At 42.5% G+C, this 20686-nt stretch overlaps 2 protein-coding genes across 8 annotated transcripts in view; both read right to left on the bottom strand.

Moving 5' to 3' along the window:
* Positions 1 to 12702, bottom strand: part of lama5 (laminin, alpha 5) — an 88785-nt gene extending 76083 nt beyond the window's left edge. For 3 of the 5 annotated variants that reach the window (XR_013282232.1, XM_077512146.1, XM_077512147.1), the window contains exons 1-3: positions 12068 to 12286; positions 11228 to 11515; positions 7227 to 7379 (exon numbers count right to left, since the gene is read on the bottom strand). Coding sequence is in view for 4 of the 5 variants with exons in the window: in XM_077512146.1 (XP_077368272.1) it covers positions 7227 to 7379; positions 11228 to 11515; positions 12068 to 12121 (495 nt within the window). In the remaining variant the exon portion in view is untranslated. Of the gene's footprint in view, positions 1 to 7226; positions 7380 to 11227; positions 11516 to 12067 lie in introns of all 5 variants that reach the window. The other 2 variants (XM_077512149.1, XM_077512150.1) reach the window with 1 other exon arrangement.
* A 3480-nt stretch (positions 12703 to 16182) lies between these two features.
* Positions 16183 to 19484, bottom strand: rps21 (ribosomal protein S21). 3 transcript variants are annotated; one of them, XM_077512144.1, is made up of 6 exons: positions 19454 to 19484; positions 17314 to 17387; positions 16992 to 17055; positions 16455 to 16526; positions 16305 to 16360; positions 16183 to 16232 (listed from the first exon to the last, which is right to left on the bottom strand). In XM_077512144.1, exons 2-6 carry the CDS (start codon positions 17361 to 17363, stop codon positions 16223 to 16225), a joined length of 252 nt encoding a protein of 83 aa, XP_077368270.1. In that variant the 5' UTR covers positions 17364 to 17387; positions 19454 to 19484; the 3' UTR covers positions 16183 to 16222. The 3 variants fall into 3 exon arrangements, with proteins under 3 accessions (XP_077368270.1, XP_077368269.1, XP_077368271.1); XM_077512143.1 differs by lacking the exon at positions 19454 to 19484 and adding an exon at positions 17773 to 17860; XM_077512145.1 differs by lacking the exons at positions 16183 to 16232; positions 19454 to 19484 and adding an exon at positions 17773 to 17861 and having other exon boundaries at positions 16301 to 16360.
* Between the last annotated feature and the right edge of the window lie 1202 nt (positions 19485 to 20686).

Here is a 20686-nt window from a genome sequence, read left to right as displayed (position 1 = left end):
TGCAAACTGGGGCTCGAACCCGAGTCCTCAGAACTGGGAGGCGGACGTGCTAACCAGTAACCCACCCCTCAAAAACCAAACGTTCATAATTAGTTGGAAACAGGTGGGCCATTACGAGGGCATAATTGGGATGAGGTCGGAGCACAGATTGGGAGGAGCAAGTCTAAAATGAATCCAGGTGGAACCTCGGACGGATGATGTCATCGCACATTCACGACTCAAATCAGGTCAACGCTCTGAATGGCGCTCGGAAGAGAGTGGAACATTCCAGATGTGCAAACGAAAGATGTCAAAATGTGTTAATGACAGGGTCAACGTTCCCATAAACACTACCTTCACGTTCCAGGTGTCCACGTTCCACGCCGAACATGCTAGAACGTGAGAACAAGAGCGCTCGTCTTCCTCCTAAATACACTCGCCTTTCCTTGCACACGCGCGCACGCACAAACGGGGTGTGGAAAAGTGGCACGTTTTGTTCAAACGACTGTGGAAATATCGACTTCCGAGGAGGAACACGGATGACCTCATTTCCGGACGTTCGTCAACATGTCAGTCTTTCATCGGGCTTGTTGCCGGGTATCGGATTCACATTCAGTGCGTGCGTGCGCCAGGAGATGCCGTTGAGCCATCGTCGGGAAAAGCGGAGGAGGAGGAGCAGCAGCAGCATCAAAAGGAACGGAGATAAGAAACGTTCCCAGGCAAGCAAAGGCCGAGCTGCTGCTGCTGCTGCTTCTCCTCAGCGCCAAACAGGAAGTGATAGCGGGAGAGGGGAGGAGTCACACCTGCAACCTTCATTCTGGGCTGATGTCGTCGTGTCGGGATTTCTATCAGCACATTTTTCCAAAACAAACTGACGCTCATACTCATATGCCGAATCATTAGGAACGTCAGCGCATCATCACATCCAAAGTATGAGCTGGAGAAAAAAAAATAAAAAATTCCAACATCCCCTAAAGTAATTGGTGTCCAAACGACGGCCCAGGGGCCATTTGCGGCCCGCCATCTATTTTTTTAGCAGCCCTCAGCAGCCTGTTTTTCTAGATAGGCAAAGAAACTATTTAAATAAAAAATAGAAATATTAATTTTTGTAATTTAATGAATTAAAGGGCCAGTCTGCCGGTTTGACTCAGGAAAAGGCACTTTTTAAATACAGGATTTAAACAAACTACTTCTCAATTTACAGATCTGGGCTTCTCTTAATTTCTGGTGGTGATTTTGTCCTAAACCACCACCAACCCCAGCCTGTATTTTGCCATTTTGTGTTTGTTTTGTAAACAGCGGGACTTTTCTGTGGAAAGACAGTGTTTACACCCCACCAGCCAATCGCAGAGCGGGGGCGTGGCTTGTCGCAAACGGGGCCAGGCCAACGTGTCGACTGTGTGACGTAGGGGTGTGAATTGCCTAGTACCTGACGATTCGATTCGTATCACGATTCACAGGTCACGATTCGATTCGATACCGATTAATCCCGATACGAATTTACAAGTCGATTGTTGCGATTTTTTTTCATTCAAATTTAGAAAATTCTAATCAGTAAGCTTGTAGAGTGTAAGATTTATATGAAAATGTATTATTTATTTATCTGAAATTTCAGTCTTATAGAGGTTGTAATCTGTTTCATGTTTGAACAGCTTTAAAATAAAATATTAAGGCTTAATGTTCCGTTCATATAACATTCTTCCATGCTCAAGGTGTGAATCCTAACCCGAAGTCAGACGTTTTGTTGAATATTTTTCCATTAAAAATGGAAGTTTAAAAATCGATTCACACACACAAAAAAAAAAAAAAAAAAAAAAGGCAATGATGATAAGACGTTGAATCGGTAAGACTACCGAATGAACAATTCTGAGCTCTTTAAAAAAAAAAAAAAAAAAAAAAAAAAAAAAAAAAATCGATTTTTTTTTATTGAATCGATTCGAGAATCGCGCGATGTAGTATCGCGATATATTGCCGAATCGATTTTTTTTAACACCCCTAGCGTGACGTCACTCCTGCGGCAATTTGAAAGCACGCACGGATTATTTTTTTTTTTTCACTCACTCACTCACAGAGCTTACATGTGTGAATGAGTGAAAAAAATACAAAATCAGGACAAAATCACCACCAGACATTAAAAGAAGCCCTGATCGGTAAATTGAGAAGTAGTTTGTTTGTTTAAATCCTGTATTTAAAAAGTGCCTTTTCCAGAGTCAAACCGGCATACTGGCCGTTTAAGTCAATGATTTCAGTTCCAGAAGCAAAACTATTTTCCTCCATGTTTTGCTGTCTGTGTCAAGCTCTAATTTGGGAACACATCACTTTATAAATAAAGTTGAGTTGAGTTGAATGTGGAGATTGGTTCAGAGATGGGGCTGATCTATTCTTGTGGGGTGTGGGCCACCCCAAAATCGAGAAAAATTCCAAACTTGCCCTGTTTAAAAATAACTAGCGAAACTATAGTACATTATTAATGGACTTGTTAGTTTTAGCCGGTTTAATCAAGTCGGACAATTTCTGACTGATCCTGCTCCCCATTGCCTCATTAAACAAATTCCACAAAACATTCCAGACCAGGAGGAGGAGGAGGAAGACTGCGAAGATAAGAACAAAGAGCAGATAACCTTTGACCCAATGTGAGCGATCAGGGTTTTTCCTGGCTCAAATTGAGGCAGAGGTGGGATCACCCTGACTACGACGTGGGCTACCGATAACCGCTATCGGGATCGGTCTTATTTTAAGGTATCGGCACTCACAGCAGTGACCGATATCATTATGGGCCGCCCTCCTGCAGCAATTTTACGATTAGAAATGATATGAATATAAAGTTGCCATTCATTTTTTTGTAATATTTTTAACGACAATCGTGAACAATTCATCCACTGGTACCGATTAAATTGTCAATGTAGTTCCGTCGTTTTGTAAAACACTATTACGTTTTTTAGGGGTGTGCCATCTAAGGCACCCCACGATTCGATTACGATTAAGGGTGCTACGATTCGATTATTGAACGATTATCACGTTACTAATGATCAGCACGTTTATCATGATTTTCAATGCATCTCAGTGATACGAACGAACAGAAAAGTCGTGGCTGGCGGTAATGGCGTCTGACTTTTTTCAGGAAAGAGTATTGTGATGGAAATGCATCACGCTTTTGAAAACAAATAGTTTTTAGAAGAAAAACGCTTTATTTCCGAGACCCCAGCCAGCTTGCTGGACTATTTTCCTCTCGTCCAACACCAGACCAGAACTCGTGTCACCGAACGCTGTCAGGGGGAAGTCAGGGCTGATCGCACGCACGGGAGGTGAGGATGAAATTGAGATTCATGTTAAAAAATCCGAACGATCCCTTTAACTATGTTCTATTGCTAATTGCTGCACAGAGGAAACAGATAGGAATAGGGGTGTTAAAAAAAAATCGATTCGGCGATATATCGCGATACTACATCGCGCGATTCTCGAATCGATTCAATAATCGGCAGAATCGTTTTTTTTTTTTTTTTTTTTTTTTTTTTAGGATTCACACCTTGAGCATGGAAGAATGTTATATGAACGGCACATTAAGCCTTAATATTTTTATTTTAATGCTGTTCAAACATGAAACAGATTACAACCTCTATAAGACTGAAATTTCAGATAAATAAATAATACATTTTCATATAAATCTTACACTCTACAAGCTTACTGATTAGTATTTTCTAAATATGAATGAAAAAAAATCGCAACAATCGACTTATAAATTCGTATCGGGATTAATCGGTATCGAATCGTGACCATTCGTATCGGGATTAATCGGTATCGAATCGAATCGTCAGGTACTAGGCAATTCACACCCCTAGATAGGAATATACTTTTTTTCCTGATAAAAGAAGAGACTAATCTCTCTTTTGGTAGGTTCCATATTTTTATAGCAATAGAACATAATATTCCACGGGCCTTGCAAAATCAGTCAAAATCTAGGAAAACACTTCAGTGAAAATGGCTGGCAGTCAATGAGTTAATACACATTAACATGACCAAAAAAAAAAAAAACAACAGTGTGAAGCAAAGTTCTGTGCAACACAAGGAATCAACACTAGCTCACGCTATCTAGTATGCGACGTACTACATAACTACACCCTGACTTATTTTGCTTTCCGTTTTCGTCATCCGTCCGTCGTTCCTTCTTCCGAGACGAGCACGCTGGCGTCCGTTGCAGCTCTGGCACACATGCAGGCGCACGCGCGCGCACGAGTAAGTCCTATTAAGGTCAAACGCGTTGCCGCGCTCTCAACGACCCCTCCGCTACTTTTTCATGCCCACTGCGCACCACGAAAGAAAGGCAGGAAAAACGTGCACACGCGCGCGTGACCGCACGCGCGCACGCACGCGCGCAAACAAAAGACAGAACGTTTCATTCTGACGGAAGAAGACATTCTGTGCGTCAATTAAGTCGTTGGAATAGAATATCGTAAAATCGAGTCTATGTCACACTCATTCGATGTAAGTTACGATCCGTTAATACACGCGCGCGCGCACGTCACATGACGGTGCGGCACCAACAAGATTGACCTTCAATGTTTTTCAATGACAGGAAGTGCGACGCTGGCACAATGCGCGTGTGAAATGGCTTCCGCTTTATGAGAACAAACATCGAGGTGGCGCTCACTAACAACAACTTGTTGTTTTCACTTGTTTGTTTACACGACAACAAACATTTGACAGCAGCGGACGGGGGGGGGTTGTGGGTTCAACTTCAAATCGGCAGCTGCATAAAGTGTCGGCCTCCTTAAAACACGGAAAACAGGTTGGTTATTGTGCTTAATGATTTATTATTATTTAATTATTTGACAAATGCAATATTAAAGTAGTGCTGTCACTAACAACTTAAAAAAAAATCATTGTCATCTATCATAATGAAAAATCCAATTTGATCACAATATTAATGCACTTAAATAGCGCTTAGACTTCGACTTGACTTGACTTTATTGATCCCTTTGGGATGGCTCCCTCTGGGAAATTTACATGTCCAGCAGCAATGAGAACAGATAATAACATAAAAAAGAATTCAATCAATCAATAAATAAGGTTATTACACCAGAGATTGAATTAATATATTATTATTAAAAACGCCTTCTCAGTCTACACCTGTGGGCTTCTGTTAATGTGTGATGGTGATTTTTTTCCGAAGCCCCACCCCCTCCAGCCTGTATTTTGCCATTTTGTGTTTGTTTTGTCAACAACGGGACGTTTTTGTGGACAGAAGTTTGTTTTACCCTCCAGCCAATCACAGAGTGGGGGGCGGCGGCGAGGGGCGTGTGGCAGACGGGGCCGGGCGAATTTGACGGCTGCATGATGTCACTCCTGGGCCAACTTGACAGCACGCACAGAGTTTTTTTTCCACTCACTCACTCACTCACTCACTCAATGTGAGTGAGTGGGAAATAAATAAATAAATAATAATCCGTGCGTGCTGTCAAGTTGCCGCGGGAGTGACGTCACGCAGCCGACAAATTTGCCCGGCCCCCTCTGCGACACGGCCCCTGCTCTGCGATTGGCTGGAGGGGTGTAAACACTGTCACACAAAAAAAAAAACATAGAAAAAATAAAAAAAATAAAAAAATAAAAAAATAAAAAAAAAATAAAAAAAAAAAAATAATAAATAAAAAAAAAAGAAAAGAAAAAAAATAGGTAAACTGTTTTTTGTAGAAGCTACAAAACACCCCAAGAAACAAAGACACGTACACAGCAACACGACACCGTACGATTGTCTATCCACAAAGGAGAACAGCCCCACCAAAACACCCTCATACAGCACCTCCATCCCTTTCAGGCACTTTACTGCACACAGGATGTTCTTCTAGTGCTTGCAGGTTGAGGCAGGTTAACTCGCATTCCTTCTCCACTTTTTTTTTTTTTTTTTTTTTTTAAGCAGAGTGGGGGTCTTTAGAAACGCACACATACAAACACACACAAAGCAACGATACATGAAGAGGCCATTCGAGCAGATTTTACACAAAGAACATTCCCAAGAACATAAAAGCTTCAGTTTGCGTGTGCAAAAAAAAAATAAAAACAACTGGAAATTGAAAAACCAGCTGAAACGCATGAAAAACTTGCATCTCAGTAGGACTGGGTATCGATTGAGATTTCCAGAATCGACTCGATTCAATGCACAAGGGCCCGATTCGATTCGATTCACAACAATTTTCGATTCAGTTGAGGAATTGACTATTTTAGACAGTCAAAATGACCAATGCTGCAAATAGCAGAAACTTCTTACTCTGATTTAATGCATTAGGAAAAATGTGAATATTTACATTCACAATTGAATCCATTGCAGAGGTGTCAAACATACGGCCCGCGGGCCGGATCAGGCCCGCAAAAGGGTTTAATCCGGCCCGCGAGATGATTATGTAAAGTTTAAAAAAAATAAATAAATAAATTTGTAATGTCGGACTAATTAATCAACTGGCCACAATCAAAATATATAAAATTTGTAATTTCACAAGCAGTCCTCAGATGAGCAATGCAACTTGTACGGGGGAATCGTCCTTGATGTCATTATTTTACATACAACTTAAAGTTACGGTGTGTTTAATTATTATTATTATTATTATTATTTTATTTATTTATTTTAATCATAGACCAACAAACGTATTAAATACGACACAAATTCAATTACTGGTAACACAAATAGATATGGCAAGGATTAGCGCCCTTATAATGTCATTAACTGCGCCACGCAATGCATTCTGGGAACAATATATATGCAAAACAGGTCGATTTAACACGTCCAGAACTCAGTGTTGCCGTGTTCCATTTGCATTTGTGTTATTTTTTTGGAACAATATGATTACAGTTGAGCATCGGTGCATTGATATATCGATAAATGGTTTTATGTATCGATATTGGAATATGAAAAGGCGTATCGATACGATATCGATATATCGATATTTTGAACCCAGCCCTACATATTAGTATCCAACATGTTGAAATGCAACTTCCTGCAAGCTGCCTGCATGAAAAAAAAAAGAAAAAATAATCTAATAATACAGGAGCGCCATCTTTGTTACCTCCCAGGAGGAGGTAGAAGGAGCGATCATTTTTGCAAATTTAGCTCAAAAAGGACTTTAACATTTAGTTGAAACTTAAAATAAATCAAGTACGAGCGACATTTATCCTATCTTAACGTTAACTTCCAACTGAAGATGATCACTTTGCAAACGATTGCGGTCGTTGCGAACGGCAGCCGTCGCATGTCGTACCTGTCCGAGGTCCAGCGTGACGTTGACTTGGTTGAACTCGGTATTGCGCGACAGCGGCGGGCTCTGCCACCATCGCTCGGTGCCGTCGATGGCGTTTGTGATGGGGTGGGCGCGGTCACTGTCGCCATGGTGACAGATGTCACAGTATTGCCCCTGGGGAGAAAAAGACCGCATGCACTGTCACTGCCATGTACAAATACTGTTCACCCTTTTTTTGTTTTTGTTTTGTTTTTGTTTTGCCATTTTCACATTTCACAATCCCGTTCGCTCCCGGCTGTTTTACTGGATTTTGATTGATTTTGCAAGGCCCACAAATTATTGTGTTCAATTGCTATAAAAGCATGGAACCTATTAAAAGAAAGATTAAAGTCTCTTCTTTCATCAGGACAAAAAAGTATGTTTCTATCTGTTGCCGTTTTGCAGCAATTAGCATTAAAGGAGAGCTAAGTTTCATCAGTTTTCACAAATCTATTCAAAATTGTAAGTAATTGAGCTTTTTTTTTCTACATGGCCCTGGTTGATCTCCTTTGCTCTGCTGCCACCTGCTGGCCGTTTGTGTAATAACTACCATTTCTGCAACCGTTCTTTGCAGTTGAGAGGCTGCATCAAAGCCTTCTGTATGCTCTAGCAAAAAAAAATATTTTTTTTTTAAAGTATAAATACGTCTTTGGGACATTTAAAACATAAAAAAAAAACGCATTTACATGTTATTGGGAGCAAATGAGTTAACATAAATATCATGATGTCACTTTCAAGGAGATCACGTGTTTGTTTCTGTTTGTGAAAGATTGAGAATGGCCTAATTATACCTTTTGCTATAGGACATGAAGACAATACGAAGCAAAAACGGTGCAATTTATATACTGTAGTATTTCACTAAAACAAATATTTTGGATTACATATTAAATAGTCTGGATTTAAAAACTGCGATATTTAAAAAAGATCACAATATTGTAAAAAGGAGAGCTCATAATTTTTTTTTTTTAAAAAGCACATTTTTGTGCTTTTGTACATAACAGCAATGCATATAAACCACCTACAATCTCTCATAACAATATTGAGGCACTTACTTGCTAATGCAAGCACACATTGATCGCTTCACAAGCAAATTAGGTTCCCCTTCATCGGACAATTAGCATCGATTTTAAACATAGAAGGCCAAAACATCCCTAATGAAAATTAAATTGCACTAATAAACTAGCCACAAGAGGGTGCTAGAACTGCACATATGGAAATCAACCTGACTTTTTTTTTTTTAACAGATGTGTTCCTTTTAAATATTATGAACATGACGACGACGATATTGTGGCAGTTTTAATATCACAATATAACGATATTGCCCTTATCGTGACATCGCTAGTTGTATATGTGTTGTGTCCAGCCAAGCGGTGAGGTCCTGTGAAGTGCTCCCATTGAGCTCATGAGCAACATCACTTCTTCAAATCACCTGCAGGGGCAGTGCAATCAACGACAAGCACCCCCCCCCCGCACCCCCCCCACCCACCCCCCACATCTGACAGAACCACTTGGCAGCAATCCTGGTTCCAAGGGACAACAGATCCAGCGAAAAGGGGGCGGAGAGCCAGTTGGGATAATCCCACCGGAGCAGCACTGAGCACGGACAAACACGCTTCAAATGGCCGACACGGGTCAGTCGCCAGGAGGAATGTGTAAAGGAGGCGGGAGGCTCGTCGGACTTCATCATTAACCCATCATGACCAAGCAGAAACTTTCACCTTTCAATACACGATCGGTATCGAATCGTTTCACGTGCTAACACACGAACATAGGCTTTGACAATCTTGGTCCTCGAGGGCCAAGTCCTGCAGGTTTTAGATGTTTCCGTCCTCCAACAAGCCTGATTCGCATCATCAGCAAGCTCTGCAGAAGCCCGATCACCATCCTGATCTTTAGAATCGGGTGCGTTTGAGGATGGAAATATCGAAAACCTGCGGGAGGTCGAACCTCGAGGACCAGTATTGGGCAAGCCTACTTTTGACTAACAAGTCATCAAAGTTAACATGTTATGAGAAGACAGATGCATTTGTTTATATATATATTATATATATATATATATATATATATATATATATATATATATATATATATATATACAGTGATACCTCGGTTTACGAACTTAATTGGTTCCCAGAGAGTGTGTGTAAACCGAAAAGTTCTTCTTCCGAACATTTATTTCCCATAAGAAACCATTAAAATGAGAATAATCCGTTCCCAGGTCCCTATAAAACATAATTTTCTACTAAATAAGCCTTAAAACTACACAAAAATATACCTTATTTTATGTATAATAAATGTGCTATTGTATTGTAATTAAAGAAATAAACTGTACTGTATAATAAAGTCGTTTTATTTTACTTTGTGATGGTAGTTCTTAAGGATGGTAGCAATGGTAGACTTACTTCATTCGCGAGCGTTTCACCGCGTAGAGTGTTTATCGAACGGTTGCCGCTCATTCGCGCTTTCGTGCTCACCGGAGCGGAGGAGGCGTGTCCCTTGGTGAACAAGGAAGTGGAGCACTTTAGCGAGTCAACAAAAAGTGAGCACCGCCAACTACTTTCACTTCTTTCCTGGGACTAAACAGCCGTGGCACGATTTTCTCCTTTTTTGAGGTACGTGATAGCACTTTCGCTTTTTTTAGTGGCGCCAACTCCATTGACTACAATGCAAACGCGCCGCCGAATCGCCGATTCGATTCGATACCGATTAATCCCGATACAAATTTACAAGTCGATTCTTGCGATTTTTTTAACTCAAATTTAGAAAATACCATTCAGTAGACTTGTACATGTACACTGTAAGATTTGAATGAAATTTTATTATTTATTGATCTGAAACTTCAGTGTTATAACTGTGAGCCACAAACAGGTTGTAACCTTTTTCATGTTAGAACAGCATTGAAATAAAATAGTAAGGCTTAATGTTCCATTAATATAACATTCTTCCATGCTTAAGGTGTGAAAGTTAGATGTTCTGTTTAATATTTTTCCATCAAAAATGGATGTTAAAAAATCGATTCGGCTGCCTATTGAATCGATTCGAGAATTGCGTGCTATAGTATCGCGATATATTGCCGAATCGATTTTTTTAACGCCCCTAATATATATATATATATATATATATATATATTTTTTTTTTAAAGTGTTGTAGGGTAATTTTAGGGCGGCACGATGGCTGACTGGTTGGCACCTCCGCCTCCCAGTTCTGAGGACTCGGGTTCGAGTCCAGGCTCCAACCTTCCTGGGTGGAGTTTGCATGTTCTCCCCATGCCCACGTGGGTCTTCTCCGGGTACTCCGGTCTCCTCCCACATTCCAAAGACATGCATGGCCGGTTAATCGGGTGCTCCGAATTGTCCCGTCGGTGTGCTTGTGGGTGTGGATGGTTGTTTGTCTCTGTGTGCCCTGCGATTGGCTGGCAACCAGTCCAGGCGGTGTGTACCCTGCCTACTGCCCAGGGCCAGCTGGGATAGGCTCCAGCACCCCCCGCAACCCTTGTGAGGAATAAGCGGACAAGAAAATGGATGGATGGAGGGTAATTTTAGATTTTTATTTCTTAAATATGAGAATGTTGCTCAAATAGACAGTAGTAGTATTTATTTGAAATGAAGCATCAACCAAGTATAAAATGCTTGTTTTGGTACATGCAGAAATAAAATCTGTGTGTGTGCGGGGGTGTGTGTGTGAGTGTTTGCGTGGACCCGTGTTCGTGCGTGCGCGAGCGTGCGTCCCACACAGGTATTTAGTCTGCAGGCTCGGTAAAGGGGGTGACCCTTGCGTCCTTCTGATTTTCTGTATGTGGCCCTCAAATGAAAAAGTTTGGACACCGCTGCCCTAAGTAGTAATGGAAGTTTGAAAAATTGCAGTTTGTGGGTGCTTACAGAAAGGTAAACGTTGCTTCCCTGGTAACGTGTGAATGGTGTTGGTCGACTCGCCAGCACACGGGAGTTAGTTTTAAGTTAACTTTTCGGTTCGGCTGGGCTCACCTGGATGGTCTGTCCCGGGTCTCCGGACACCGGTCCGCCGACCAGCTTGCAGTAGAGGTCGGGCACGCTCTTTCCAGCCTCGTCTTCCCCGCAGGTGGCAGTAGCGGTGATTTTGGTGCCCTCGGCCAGGTTGAAGTACGGCGGATGCAGGCTGAAGCCGTTCACGCCGCCGCCGCCGCCGCCGTTCGGGGCCTCTTGAGCGGACACCGGAAGCAGGACCACTCGGGCCAGGGCCGAGACTAACAGCGGTAAAGCGAGGCGCGCGAGGGGCGCCATCACCGAAGCCACCTGTGCGGAGAAAAGTTTGTGCTCTAAGCAAGACGCTGAACTTGCTGGAAAGGAAACCGCGGACGAAGTGAGGAAAAACTGACGACGTGCCAGCGTGTGTTCGTGTGAGTGCGTCCGATGTGTGCGCGGCTCTGCGCCTGCTCCGTCTGTCTGTGTGCTTCAAAGGGGTCCCGAGCCCGCTGAAGTGGGCCTCCTACTTGGTCACGTTACCTGCACATTCATGCACGCGCCGGCCGGTGGGGGCAACTGTGTGGTACTGGTCACGTGACCGTAGTTTATCAAATTAAATGACGTTATAGACAGTCATAGAATGGTTTTAAATGACTTGTGAACCTATCTTTGTTCGTTCCTTTAAAAATAAATAAATAATTGTATCCTTTAGTATTTTTTGTGTAAGCAAATAAAGTTCTGTAAAAACCGGAAGCTTAAACGATGGAATGGTGTCAGGACCGCCATGTCACCAGGTGCCGAGCTGTTATAGACCATTTCACAATGTTTATAAACAATAGGCGCCTGGATACATCCATTTGGCAGAAAAGAGAGGTTACTCACGTGAAACTGAAAAGATGACAGACTTGTTTGGAGTTGTGCCAGCATATCCATCATAAGAAAGATACATAAGAAATCATTTGTGTGAATTTTTTGATTGTCTGTTCTGCATTCAGGTCAGGACATCTGTTATTTGTCAGTGTTTGTTTGTTGCAGCTGCTGTCTGACCAGTGGGGGAGCCGTGGCCGTCCACACACCTGTTTTGTGTTGACTAGCCTGCCTATTTAGTGGCAGCTGAGAGTACACCGGGTGGCACGGTGGCTAACTAGTTAGCACGTCCGCCCCCCACAGTACTGAGGACGCAAGATCCGAGTCTCGACTTTGGCCTTCCTGGGTGGAGTTTGCATGTTCTCCCCGTGGCTGCGTGGGTCTTCTACGGGTACTCCGGTCTCCTGCCACATTCCAAAGTCTTGCATGGCAGGTTAATTGGGCGCTCCGAATTGTCCCTAGGAGTGTGGACGGTTGTTCGTCTCTGCGTGCCCTGCGATTGGCTGGTTCTGGGTGTCCCCCGCCTAATGCCCGAAGCCAGCTGGGATAGGCTCCAGCACCCCCGCGACCCTTGTGAGGAGTAAGCGGTAAAGAAAATGGATGGATTGATGAGAGTACACCAGTTTGTTGGACTATCTTCTTGCTGATCCAGTTTGCCCAACTAGTCTCGACCTCCCGATTACCTGTTCCTCGTCCTCGCCTTTGATTCCCGGCGATGGGCGGTCAGGGAGAGCATTCCACAGCCTGGGAGCCGCTGAGAAGAAGACCCGATCGTCCATAGTGCGGAACGTGGTTTGTGGGGGGGGTGAAGGAGGTTTGAGGATGTAGAACTGAGGGTTCGTGAGGAGGTCTTCGGTATGAGGAGTTCTTTGAGCTATTGTGGGCCATGACCGTGAATGCACTGATGGGTGAGGAGCGAAACCTTGTATTCAATTCTGAGGGACATTGGGAGCCAATGCAGTTATTTCAGGATGGGGGTGAAGTGGTCAATTTTACACATCCCCATCAGGATCCTGGCAGCACAGTTCTGGATGCATTGCAGCTTCTTGATGTCCTTACCAGGAATCTTTAGTCATTTCTGCCTCGCTCACATTTACGATCATCGCGCAGGAGACGGGAGTGACATGTCAATCAACTGATGTGGCATTGGCACCTTACGAGTCAGCAATAAAGTCCTCAGCATGACCCGCCCTATTCATTCTCTGATTGGGTGGATCGGTCCTCAAATTTGTCATTCACTTCTCCCAGGCTCGACTACCACATTAAAAAATGTGGTTTCCATTTTTCTAAAGGGATCACCAATAGGCTCATCTAAGACTCATAACTCAAGTACTGTTTTGTTTTGTTTCAACCGCTTTTCTTTGAGAACAGCATCTCCGGTCTTCTCCTCACACATCTCCTTTGCAGCTCTATGCAAATGAGCTGATCCCATTCTGAGAGAGGAAAGGACCACTTGTGAAAGTTGTGTTTGGTTTGTGGTGCAGAAAGAAAAAAAAAAAAAAAAAAAAAAAAAAAAAGCTGCTGGGAGACACGAGAGACTGAGTGGAGGAAGCCAACAGAACACCCACCCCCTTCGTTTGCCATTTGGCACCTTAATTCAAGTTTCAAAGCGGCAGCGGGGTGTAAAGCAGGGGCCCCTGCACGGTAGGACCACAGGCTAGTTCTTCCAACAGAAAGGTTGTCAGCCTTGTGACTCTTGCAGGTGGCAGGGACCGATGGATATGGAGACATGCTTCTGTGGAGCAAGGGTTGTTCTGTCCTTGGAGACTTTTACTGCTGCCAAGTGACTTCTGCCCTTGCTTCCTGTGTGGCCAGGCAGAAACGAGCTCAATAAAGATGATGTCCCAGTTGATACAGGAAGTTCTTTCTCCTGTGTGAGTTACGGCGCAAAGAGAGGGTTCGTGAACGTCGTCGGTACTCTCCATTTGGCATGCGCCAACATGCTCTGGCGGTCCAACGCCGCAGGCTCGGAAGCTGTAACTAGAGTGGCTGTGTTGCACAGACAGGTGAGCTCACTCACTCACTTCCTGCCATGGCCTCGGATGGAGGAGGGGAGGCGTCATGTACCTGAGCGGGAGGACATGTTGAAACACAAGCGCTCACTGATGACACCGATGGGTAACGCATCTCCTTCACACTGCCACCAAAATCATTTCTGGTCAAAACAGATGTCACAGGTAGAGGTGGCAAATCCAGGTCCAGAAAGTAAAAACCCTGCCATCGTTTGGTTTTTGCCCCGGGTGTTAGCTAGCTAGCTAGCTCCCATGGTGCTCATTTACCCGCTAAAGAGCTAGCTAGCTACCTAGCTAGCACAAGGGGCTAAGCAGGCAGGGTAGTTGTTTTCTGGACCTGGATTTGCCACCTGTAGCTATTATCGTCGCAGCATGTCTTGCTATTAGCAGAGGTGGCAATACCAGGTACAGAAAGTAAAAACTCTGCCACCGTTTGGCTTTTAACCTCAGGTGTTAGCTAGCTAGCTAGCTCCCATGGTGCTAGTTTACCTGCTAAAGAGGTACCTAGCTAGCACAAGGGGCTAAAGCCCAAATGTGGCAGGGTATTTACTTTCTGGACCTGGATTTGCCACCGCCCACCTCTAGTCACAGGCGGGATAAAGAAACTTCTAGAATAGCGAGCAGGTTTGACCAGATAAAACAAGTATATTGATACAATTTAAAGTCTAACTTTAGGGTGTTCCAGCAGTCCATCCATGGTGCAGTGCTTGTGCAATCAGAATGTGCCCACGCAGAAGACCCTCTGTTGGTCGGTTTTAGCCACCGACTTACGTATGACTGCACTGTCAATATAGGAATCTCTCGACTACAGCCAGAGGGCAGCCATCTTACATTGTCACCTTTTGCTGACAAAGTCTGTAATTTCTTTTGCGCATGTTTTACACAGAAGTACAGCGCAATGAAATCGATTTAAAAACAACCACCAACAGAGGGAGACAAAAGGCTAGGGAAAAAGCACCACGAGATTTTATGTCATGACTCATAAGTATGGTAAAAAAAAAAAAAAAAAAAAAAACGGACACTCAAATGCCCAACATTGCTTGCAGGTGCTCACGCAGAATGATCAATTTACCTCCAGTATCACGTTGTCAGAACTATGAACGATGACATGCAAGCAAAGCCCAGCAGGAAAAAATTAAGCTAATTAATTCTATTTGCACATTGTAGAACAAACTTTAACAAGGTTGCGATATCTTGAGATATGTCAATGAACAGATGCACGCACGTCATGTCCATTTGTGTTGGTTTCAAATGCAGGCGATTGTAAGATTACAAACAGGTCGACAAAACAGTGCACGCTCTCTTTAGGCTGGGAGGGAACAGAACACTAGCACCCTCTACTGGTATATATAGATAAATGAAAGTTCGCAGTTCCTGGTTTAAATTGAGATGCTATAATCAGTTATTTTTGGATGAACTCAACTTGTCCACAAATGTATTTTTTATTGAAGTTTCACTTTGTTAGCTTTACTATGAATTTCTGATTTATAAAACCTCGAGAAGATAAAGTAACACGAGTGAAAAATTGCAAATGTATACACTAAGCTTGTACTGTTGACAGACACAAGCAGAGCAATTTGGTAACTCTTTTAGATTAGCAGAAAGTAGCCTACAGTGTATGTAATGTTATTGTTTACAATGTGCTTTGTGATGATAGGGTGGAGTGGTCCTATTAGTTTGGTGTTTTGGGGAGAAATAACACTTGCTACGCGTGCCACTCGGTCAAATACGGGCTTTAACATAGCAAATAGATAAACACAAACTACCACACTGTTACGCAACGTGCATGGTGATGTCGTTATCCCAAATGGTATCGACAAGGACATTATTTGCAAAAACGGCAAACAATGGCAAATAATTGTAACACCGGGGAAACTTTTTTAAACAAGAACCAGCTTTCAATTTCCATCCCTACTCAACGAGCCAAAATAGAAACTCCCGAAGATCTCGTGCTGTGGAGGGATGAGAAATCTTGTGGCGTTCTAATCCCGCGAGATTTCGTTGTATGAAATCTCATCTCATCCCTAATTAATAATAATTAAAAAGAAATATATACACACTGGTTAGATGTGCTCTATACGCAAGAAAAAACATTTTGAAAATGAGACCATTAAAGCGTTTGGATTTTGTCACATTTTATTGAACAGATGTTTATCACTCAGATGTTCCTGTGGAGGGCAAAAAGGCACATTGTAACAAATTACATTAACTGATGATGACATCTTAGAAAATTGACTTACTTGGCAACAACGCCATCATTCTTTGCCAGCCTGAGGATGGAATCGTCAGACTCTCCCTATTTTGCATTGAGGGGAGAACATGCACATGTATGAAACAAGCTCAAATGACAAATGCGATTTGAACGACTGAATTCAATGCAGTTCACTCACCATCCTGCGGATGGCGCCGCAGATGGCGTAGGTCTTGAACTGACCATTGAAGCGCCCCGTGACCTTGTCCACCTGCAGCAGACATTGAATGAATGAGTTTGATTTCAGACACAGAAAGACGTCCACGTCACATGTAATGCGAACAGTACACAGAGCTTAAAAAAGCAACACCAAAAAATGCAGTAAGTATACATACTTAATTATTTTATAATGTTCCTATGGATGAAATAGCAAAGCGTGCCAAATTGCACGCGGGCGATGCAACAGGTATACATCAGTAAAATCTTCTGTTCGATTTGGGTTTCTGTTCTTCATCATGAATGTCAAAAATCAATAAATATATTGGGGGGAAAAAAGTTGAGTGATTTACATGCCTGTACATTGCTAATAATTCAGTGCTGCAATTGTCTAATGAATAGCTGTTTTCATGTTTGTTTTTTTGCTCAATGTACAGCACTTGCCTGTAAAGCTGTGACTTTTTTTTTTTTTTTTTTTAAGTGCTCCATAGCAAAAAAAAAAAAAAGTGAGGAACATTACCTCGGCTATGTTGATCTGGACAGAAGCATGGTCCTTGGCTCCAATGATTCTGTTGCTGGCAGAGCTTCAACAAACACAGGAACTGTTATTGTTCATAAATGCAACAATTGCGTGACCCCACATTTTTCCATTGATTCAACATGTAAAATGTCGAGACTGTTCAAACGGGTCAGTTGTAAAATGAGCCTGATTATCACTACTAAAAGACAAAGCCTAAAATAGAAAATAGAATAAAATAAAAGCCAATGGAACCACCCCCCACATGAGTTATGAGGCTTCACAAACATTTTGGTTTTGTACAGTATCAGTTACATTTGCTCACCATTTACGAGGGACGTAGAGGTCCACAAATTCACCAGCGTCGTTCTGCATGTTGACAACACGTCGTTTACAAAACTGTAGAAAACATTATATGTCAACATTTTCAGTACACACAATTGTCTGAAATATTTCTAAGCCAAATCGCAATTTGTGGAAAAACAAATGCCGCCAAATGTGGCAATACGTAGCGTGTGAAGCCGAACGGAACCCTGTTAGCAACACGGAATCTTGTGAGCAACACTGAGCATAGCAACTTAGCATGTGCATACGACCACATGAGGCGGCGCGGAAGCTTGACATGTTCTTTTAACGGCATTTTAGCTATTATACTTGTTTAAATGAACTCCCACAATGACGCCGTCCCTTTAACGGAGGTAAACTCCGGCAGAATACACGATTATATCACCGCTGATGATCATTTAAGGCATTTTTTTTTTAGGGAGAGCTCGACAACACTCACCGTATCCGACAAATGGACGACAGGAAAGGCCGGACTTCTTCTTCGATTATATGACGACGTTTAGCAACCGTAACGTTGCATTAGCGCCATCTGTCGTTGCCGTTGCGCTCTTAATTCATTTCTACGGCCTTTCTGATCTATAATGATGCATTCAAAGATAGACGGAAATCCGAATAAATTTTTCTCAGTTCCGACCTTAAAGCGTAAAGTAAACAGCAAAAATAGCGGATAGTGATAAAATGTTTTTATTTTGGTCCTCAAAACTCATTTTGACCTCGAGCAAACTTAACTTCTCGCAATTTTGCTTCATTTATTGTTTTTATCTTATTTCATATGCATTCTATGCATTTAAGTAGTTCACAGTATAATTTCATTTAGGGAGATAGCGGCATACTGTCACGTATGTTGTGTTACGCAAAGTTATGGCGAATATTTATGAATGAAGAAAGTTATCTCGTTTTATACTCGACTAAATTGTGTTTTACCATTTACAGTCTGTTTCCAAAGGGGGTCGCCATTGTAGAGTGACGTCACTTGAAGTCCGTCTGTGAAGTCGCACGATTTTTTTTTATTTTTTATTTTTAGTAATTATTCACAAACAAGGCACATTTGTATCATCAAATGAAAAGTTACTTGACACAGGCTGAGCATAAGCATTCTTGAACATTGAAAATAAAGGAAAAAATAAAATAAATTCAACAGAAATTGCACTTGTAAGAGGACTATAATAAATCAAATATTTCCAATAAAGAAACTCAATGAGGGGCTTTACTATCCATAACCAATTTCAAAGATTAACCAAATAGTAGAAAGTCATTTTTCCAGTGGAGTAGACATGGTTTTATTTGAAAATATCTGCATTCAGGCACTGGTAGTCGACAGGCCAAGACTTTTGAGGTCACGAAGCCGCCATATTGCTCCTCTCAAGAAACGTTTCTCGGCGTACGATCCAATACATTTACAGTATCAAAACTGGAGAACATTTGGGACAGTATGAGTAGAAACAGCATGATTTATGGTGTTTTAAATTCAGTAAAGATAAACAAGAGGACTTCAGACATTTTACAACTTGCCTTAATTAAATACATGTATGAATTATATGCTTAATTATGTTTAGTACAGAAGGAAACTACTAGTATATATATTTAATTGATGGATGGAATTATAACTGTAATTCAACAAAAGATGCCTCTGCCAAACCTAATATTGGGGTTTAAGGAACTGAAGCGATAAATGAAAAAGGTAGTCTTCAAAGCAGCACATTCCATCCACTATTTTTTAAATTTTATTTAATAAAATTTTATTTTTTTACTTGTTAAAAAAGAAACCGGACCATGTTGCTATGGTAACTGACCGAGAGCTGAAATGACCTCTTTTTATGAAACAGACTCGAGTTCCCTCTTATCCTCTGGTTTCAGTTACCTCACTTTCTGAAACGAGTTTCCAACTTTTCAGGGTTTCTTTACCCAGATTTCTCACTAAACATGCTTTGTGAAATACTCCCCTGATCTGTTAAAAAAAACAAAACAACCAACAAACAAACAAACAAACATTTTTTTCCCCCTAAAGTTGCCAACCGAAATATTTTTTTCCTGTGACCCACATAATCGTCTAAATTACTCGAAGCACAGAACATTGAGTGACCAACTCTGTAATGTTTTAATTTGAAGCAAACATTTACCTTTCAAGACGGCATTGTGTCAGAGCTACACACTTCATACAAGAAGTGCAAAGTGACATCATCGATCCGACAGGAAGCAGAAGAGAGACATCGTCCCATCACAGAGGGGCGGAGCAACCTACTGACATCATAAGGCAAATTTGGGGATTGCCTACCAAAGGGTTCCTTTGTCATAGGGTCAAATGCTCTCCCTCTTTGGCAAACCTGAGTGTGTAATGCTTTAATTTTGATCATTCACTGCCAAAATTGGGTCACCTTTGATGTGCCAGAATGGAGTCAGGATGCGCAGACAAGCAGGGAGTCGTCCTCCCGATTGTTATGAAATATTTTGAAAAAATCACTTCGGCTCAGTGGTGTCTGCTGGCAGACCGAGACTTTGACTCGGGCACGGGGGCCATCTTGGCCGACATGTGCACAGAGATTGCTCAGAAACTCTCAGCTGACACCTTGAAAAAGATCCTGCCCTTATTCCAGCAGGATGGGAAGTCAAAATGCAAAACGCCAGTCATGGATGGCGCCATGAACGCCGCCTTCGCGTCGGCACTCAGCGTTCCCGAGCAGCCGTGTGACTACGCCAGCAAGATGGACTCGCTGCTCGCGAACGAGATCTCCCAGAGGGTCAACCAGACTTTGGCGTTGGCTACTGACGCAGATGACGAGCCCCTAGTACCCGTCATCTACGTCCCAGGGACATTCACCAAGCTGGAGGTTCTGTACAAGATGGTAAGGCTCTGCTGCGGTGTCTTGTGGTCTTACCTGGGCCGCGTCAAGTCCACCACACGGTGTTTGGGACCGTGCTGGCGTCAGCAAACCCACAGATCTCATGCAGTAGAAAATAAGGAGCCTTCGGAGGCTCCAAAGTCGTCTTCCCGTCCCAAATCAAATATTGGCGTCGAAGAAACGACAGAAGCGGTGACAGAAATCCTTCGCAAGTGGTCAGAGCACACGGACTCCTCGACAAATACATCCCCGGACGTGCATGAGACAGCATCTGACATCGTCACAACGATCAAGAGCGACCTTCACTACGTCACCGACATAGACAGAAAGAGCAGCATGCCCGCCTGTCCTCATTTTGACCTGAGGTTGATCCTGAAGACATTAACCAACTTTTTTACTTCTCGAGAGCAGCCCACGCCCCGCCAGGAGGTCGTCCGCAAAAGCAGCTTTATGGAGTTTTCCAAAAATCGATTTGAAAAACTTATGACAGACGTCGCCTCTCCAGATGTGCAG

The sequence above is a fragment of the Festucalex cinctus genome, chromosome 2 (assembly GCF_051991245.1).
Source record: "Festucalex cinctus isolate MCC-2025b chromosome 2, RoL_Fcin_1.0, whole genome shotgun sequence".
Classification (NCBI taxonomy): domain Eukaryota; kingdom Metazoa; phylum Chordata; class Actinopteri; order Syngnathiformes; family Syngnathidae; genus Festucalex; species Festucalex cinctus.
Note: the sequence above shows the minus strand (reverse complement) of the source record. Positions and strands in the feature narration are given on the sequence as shown.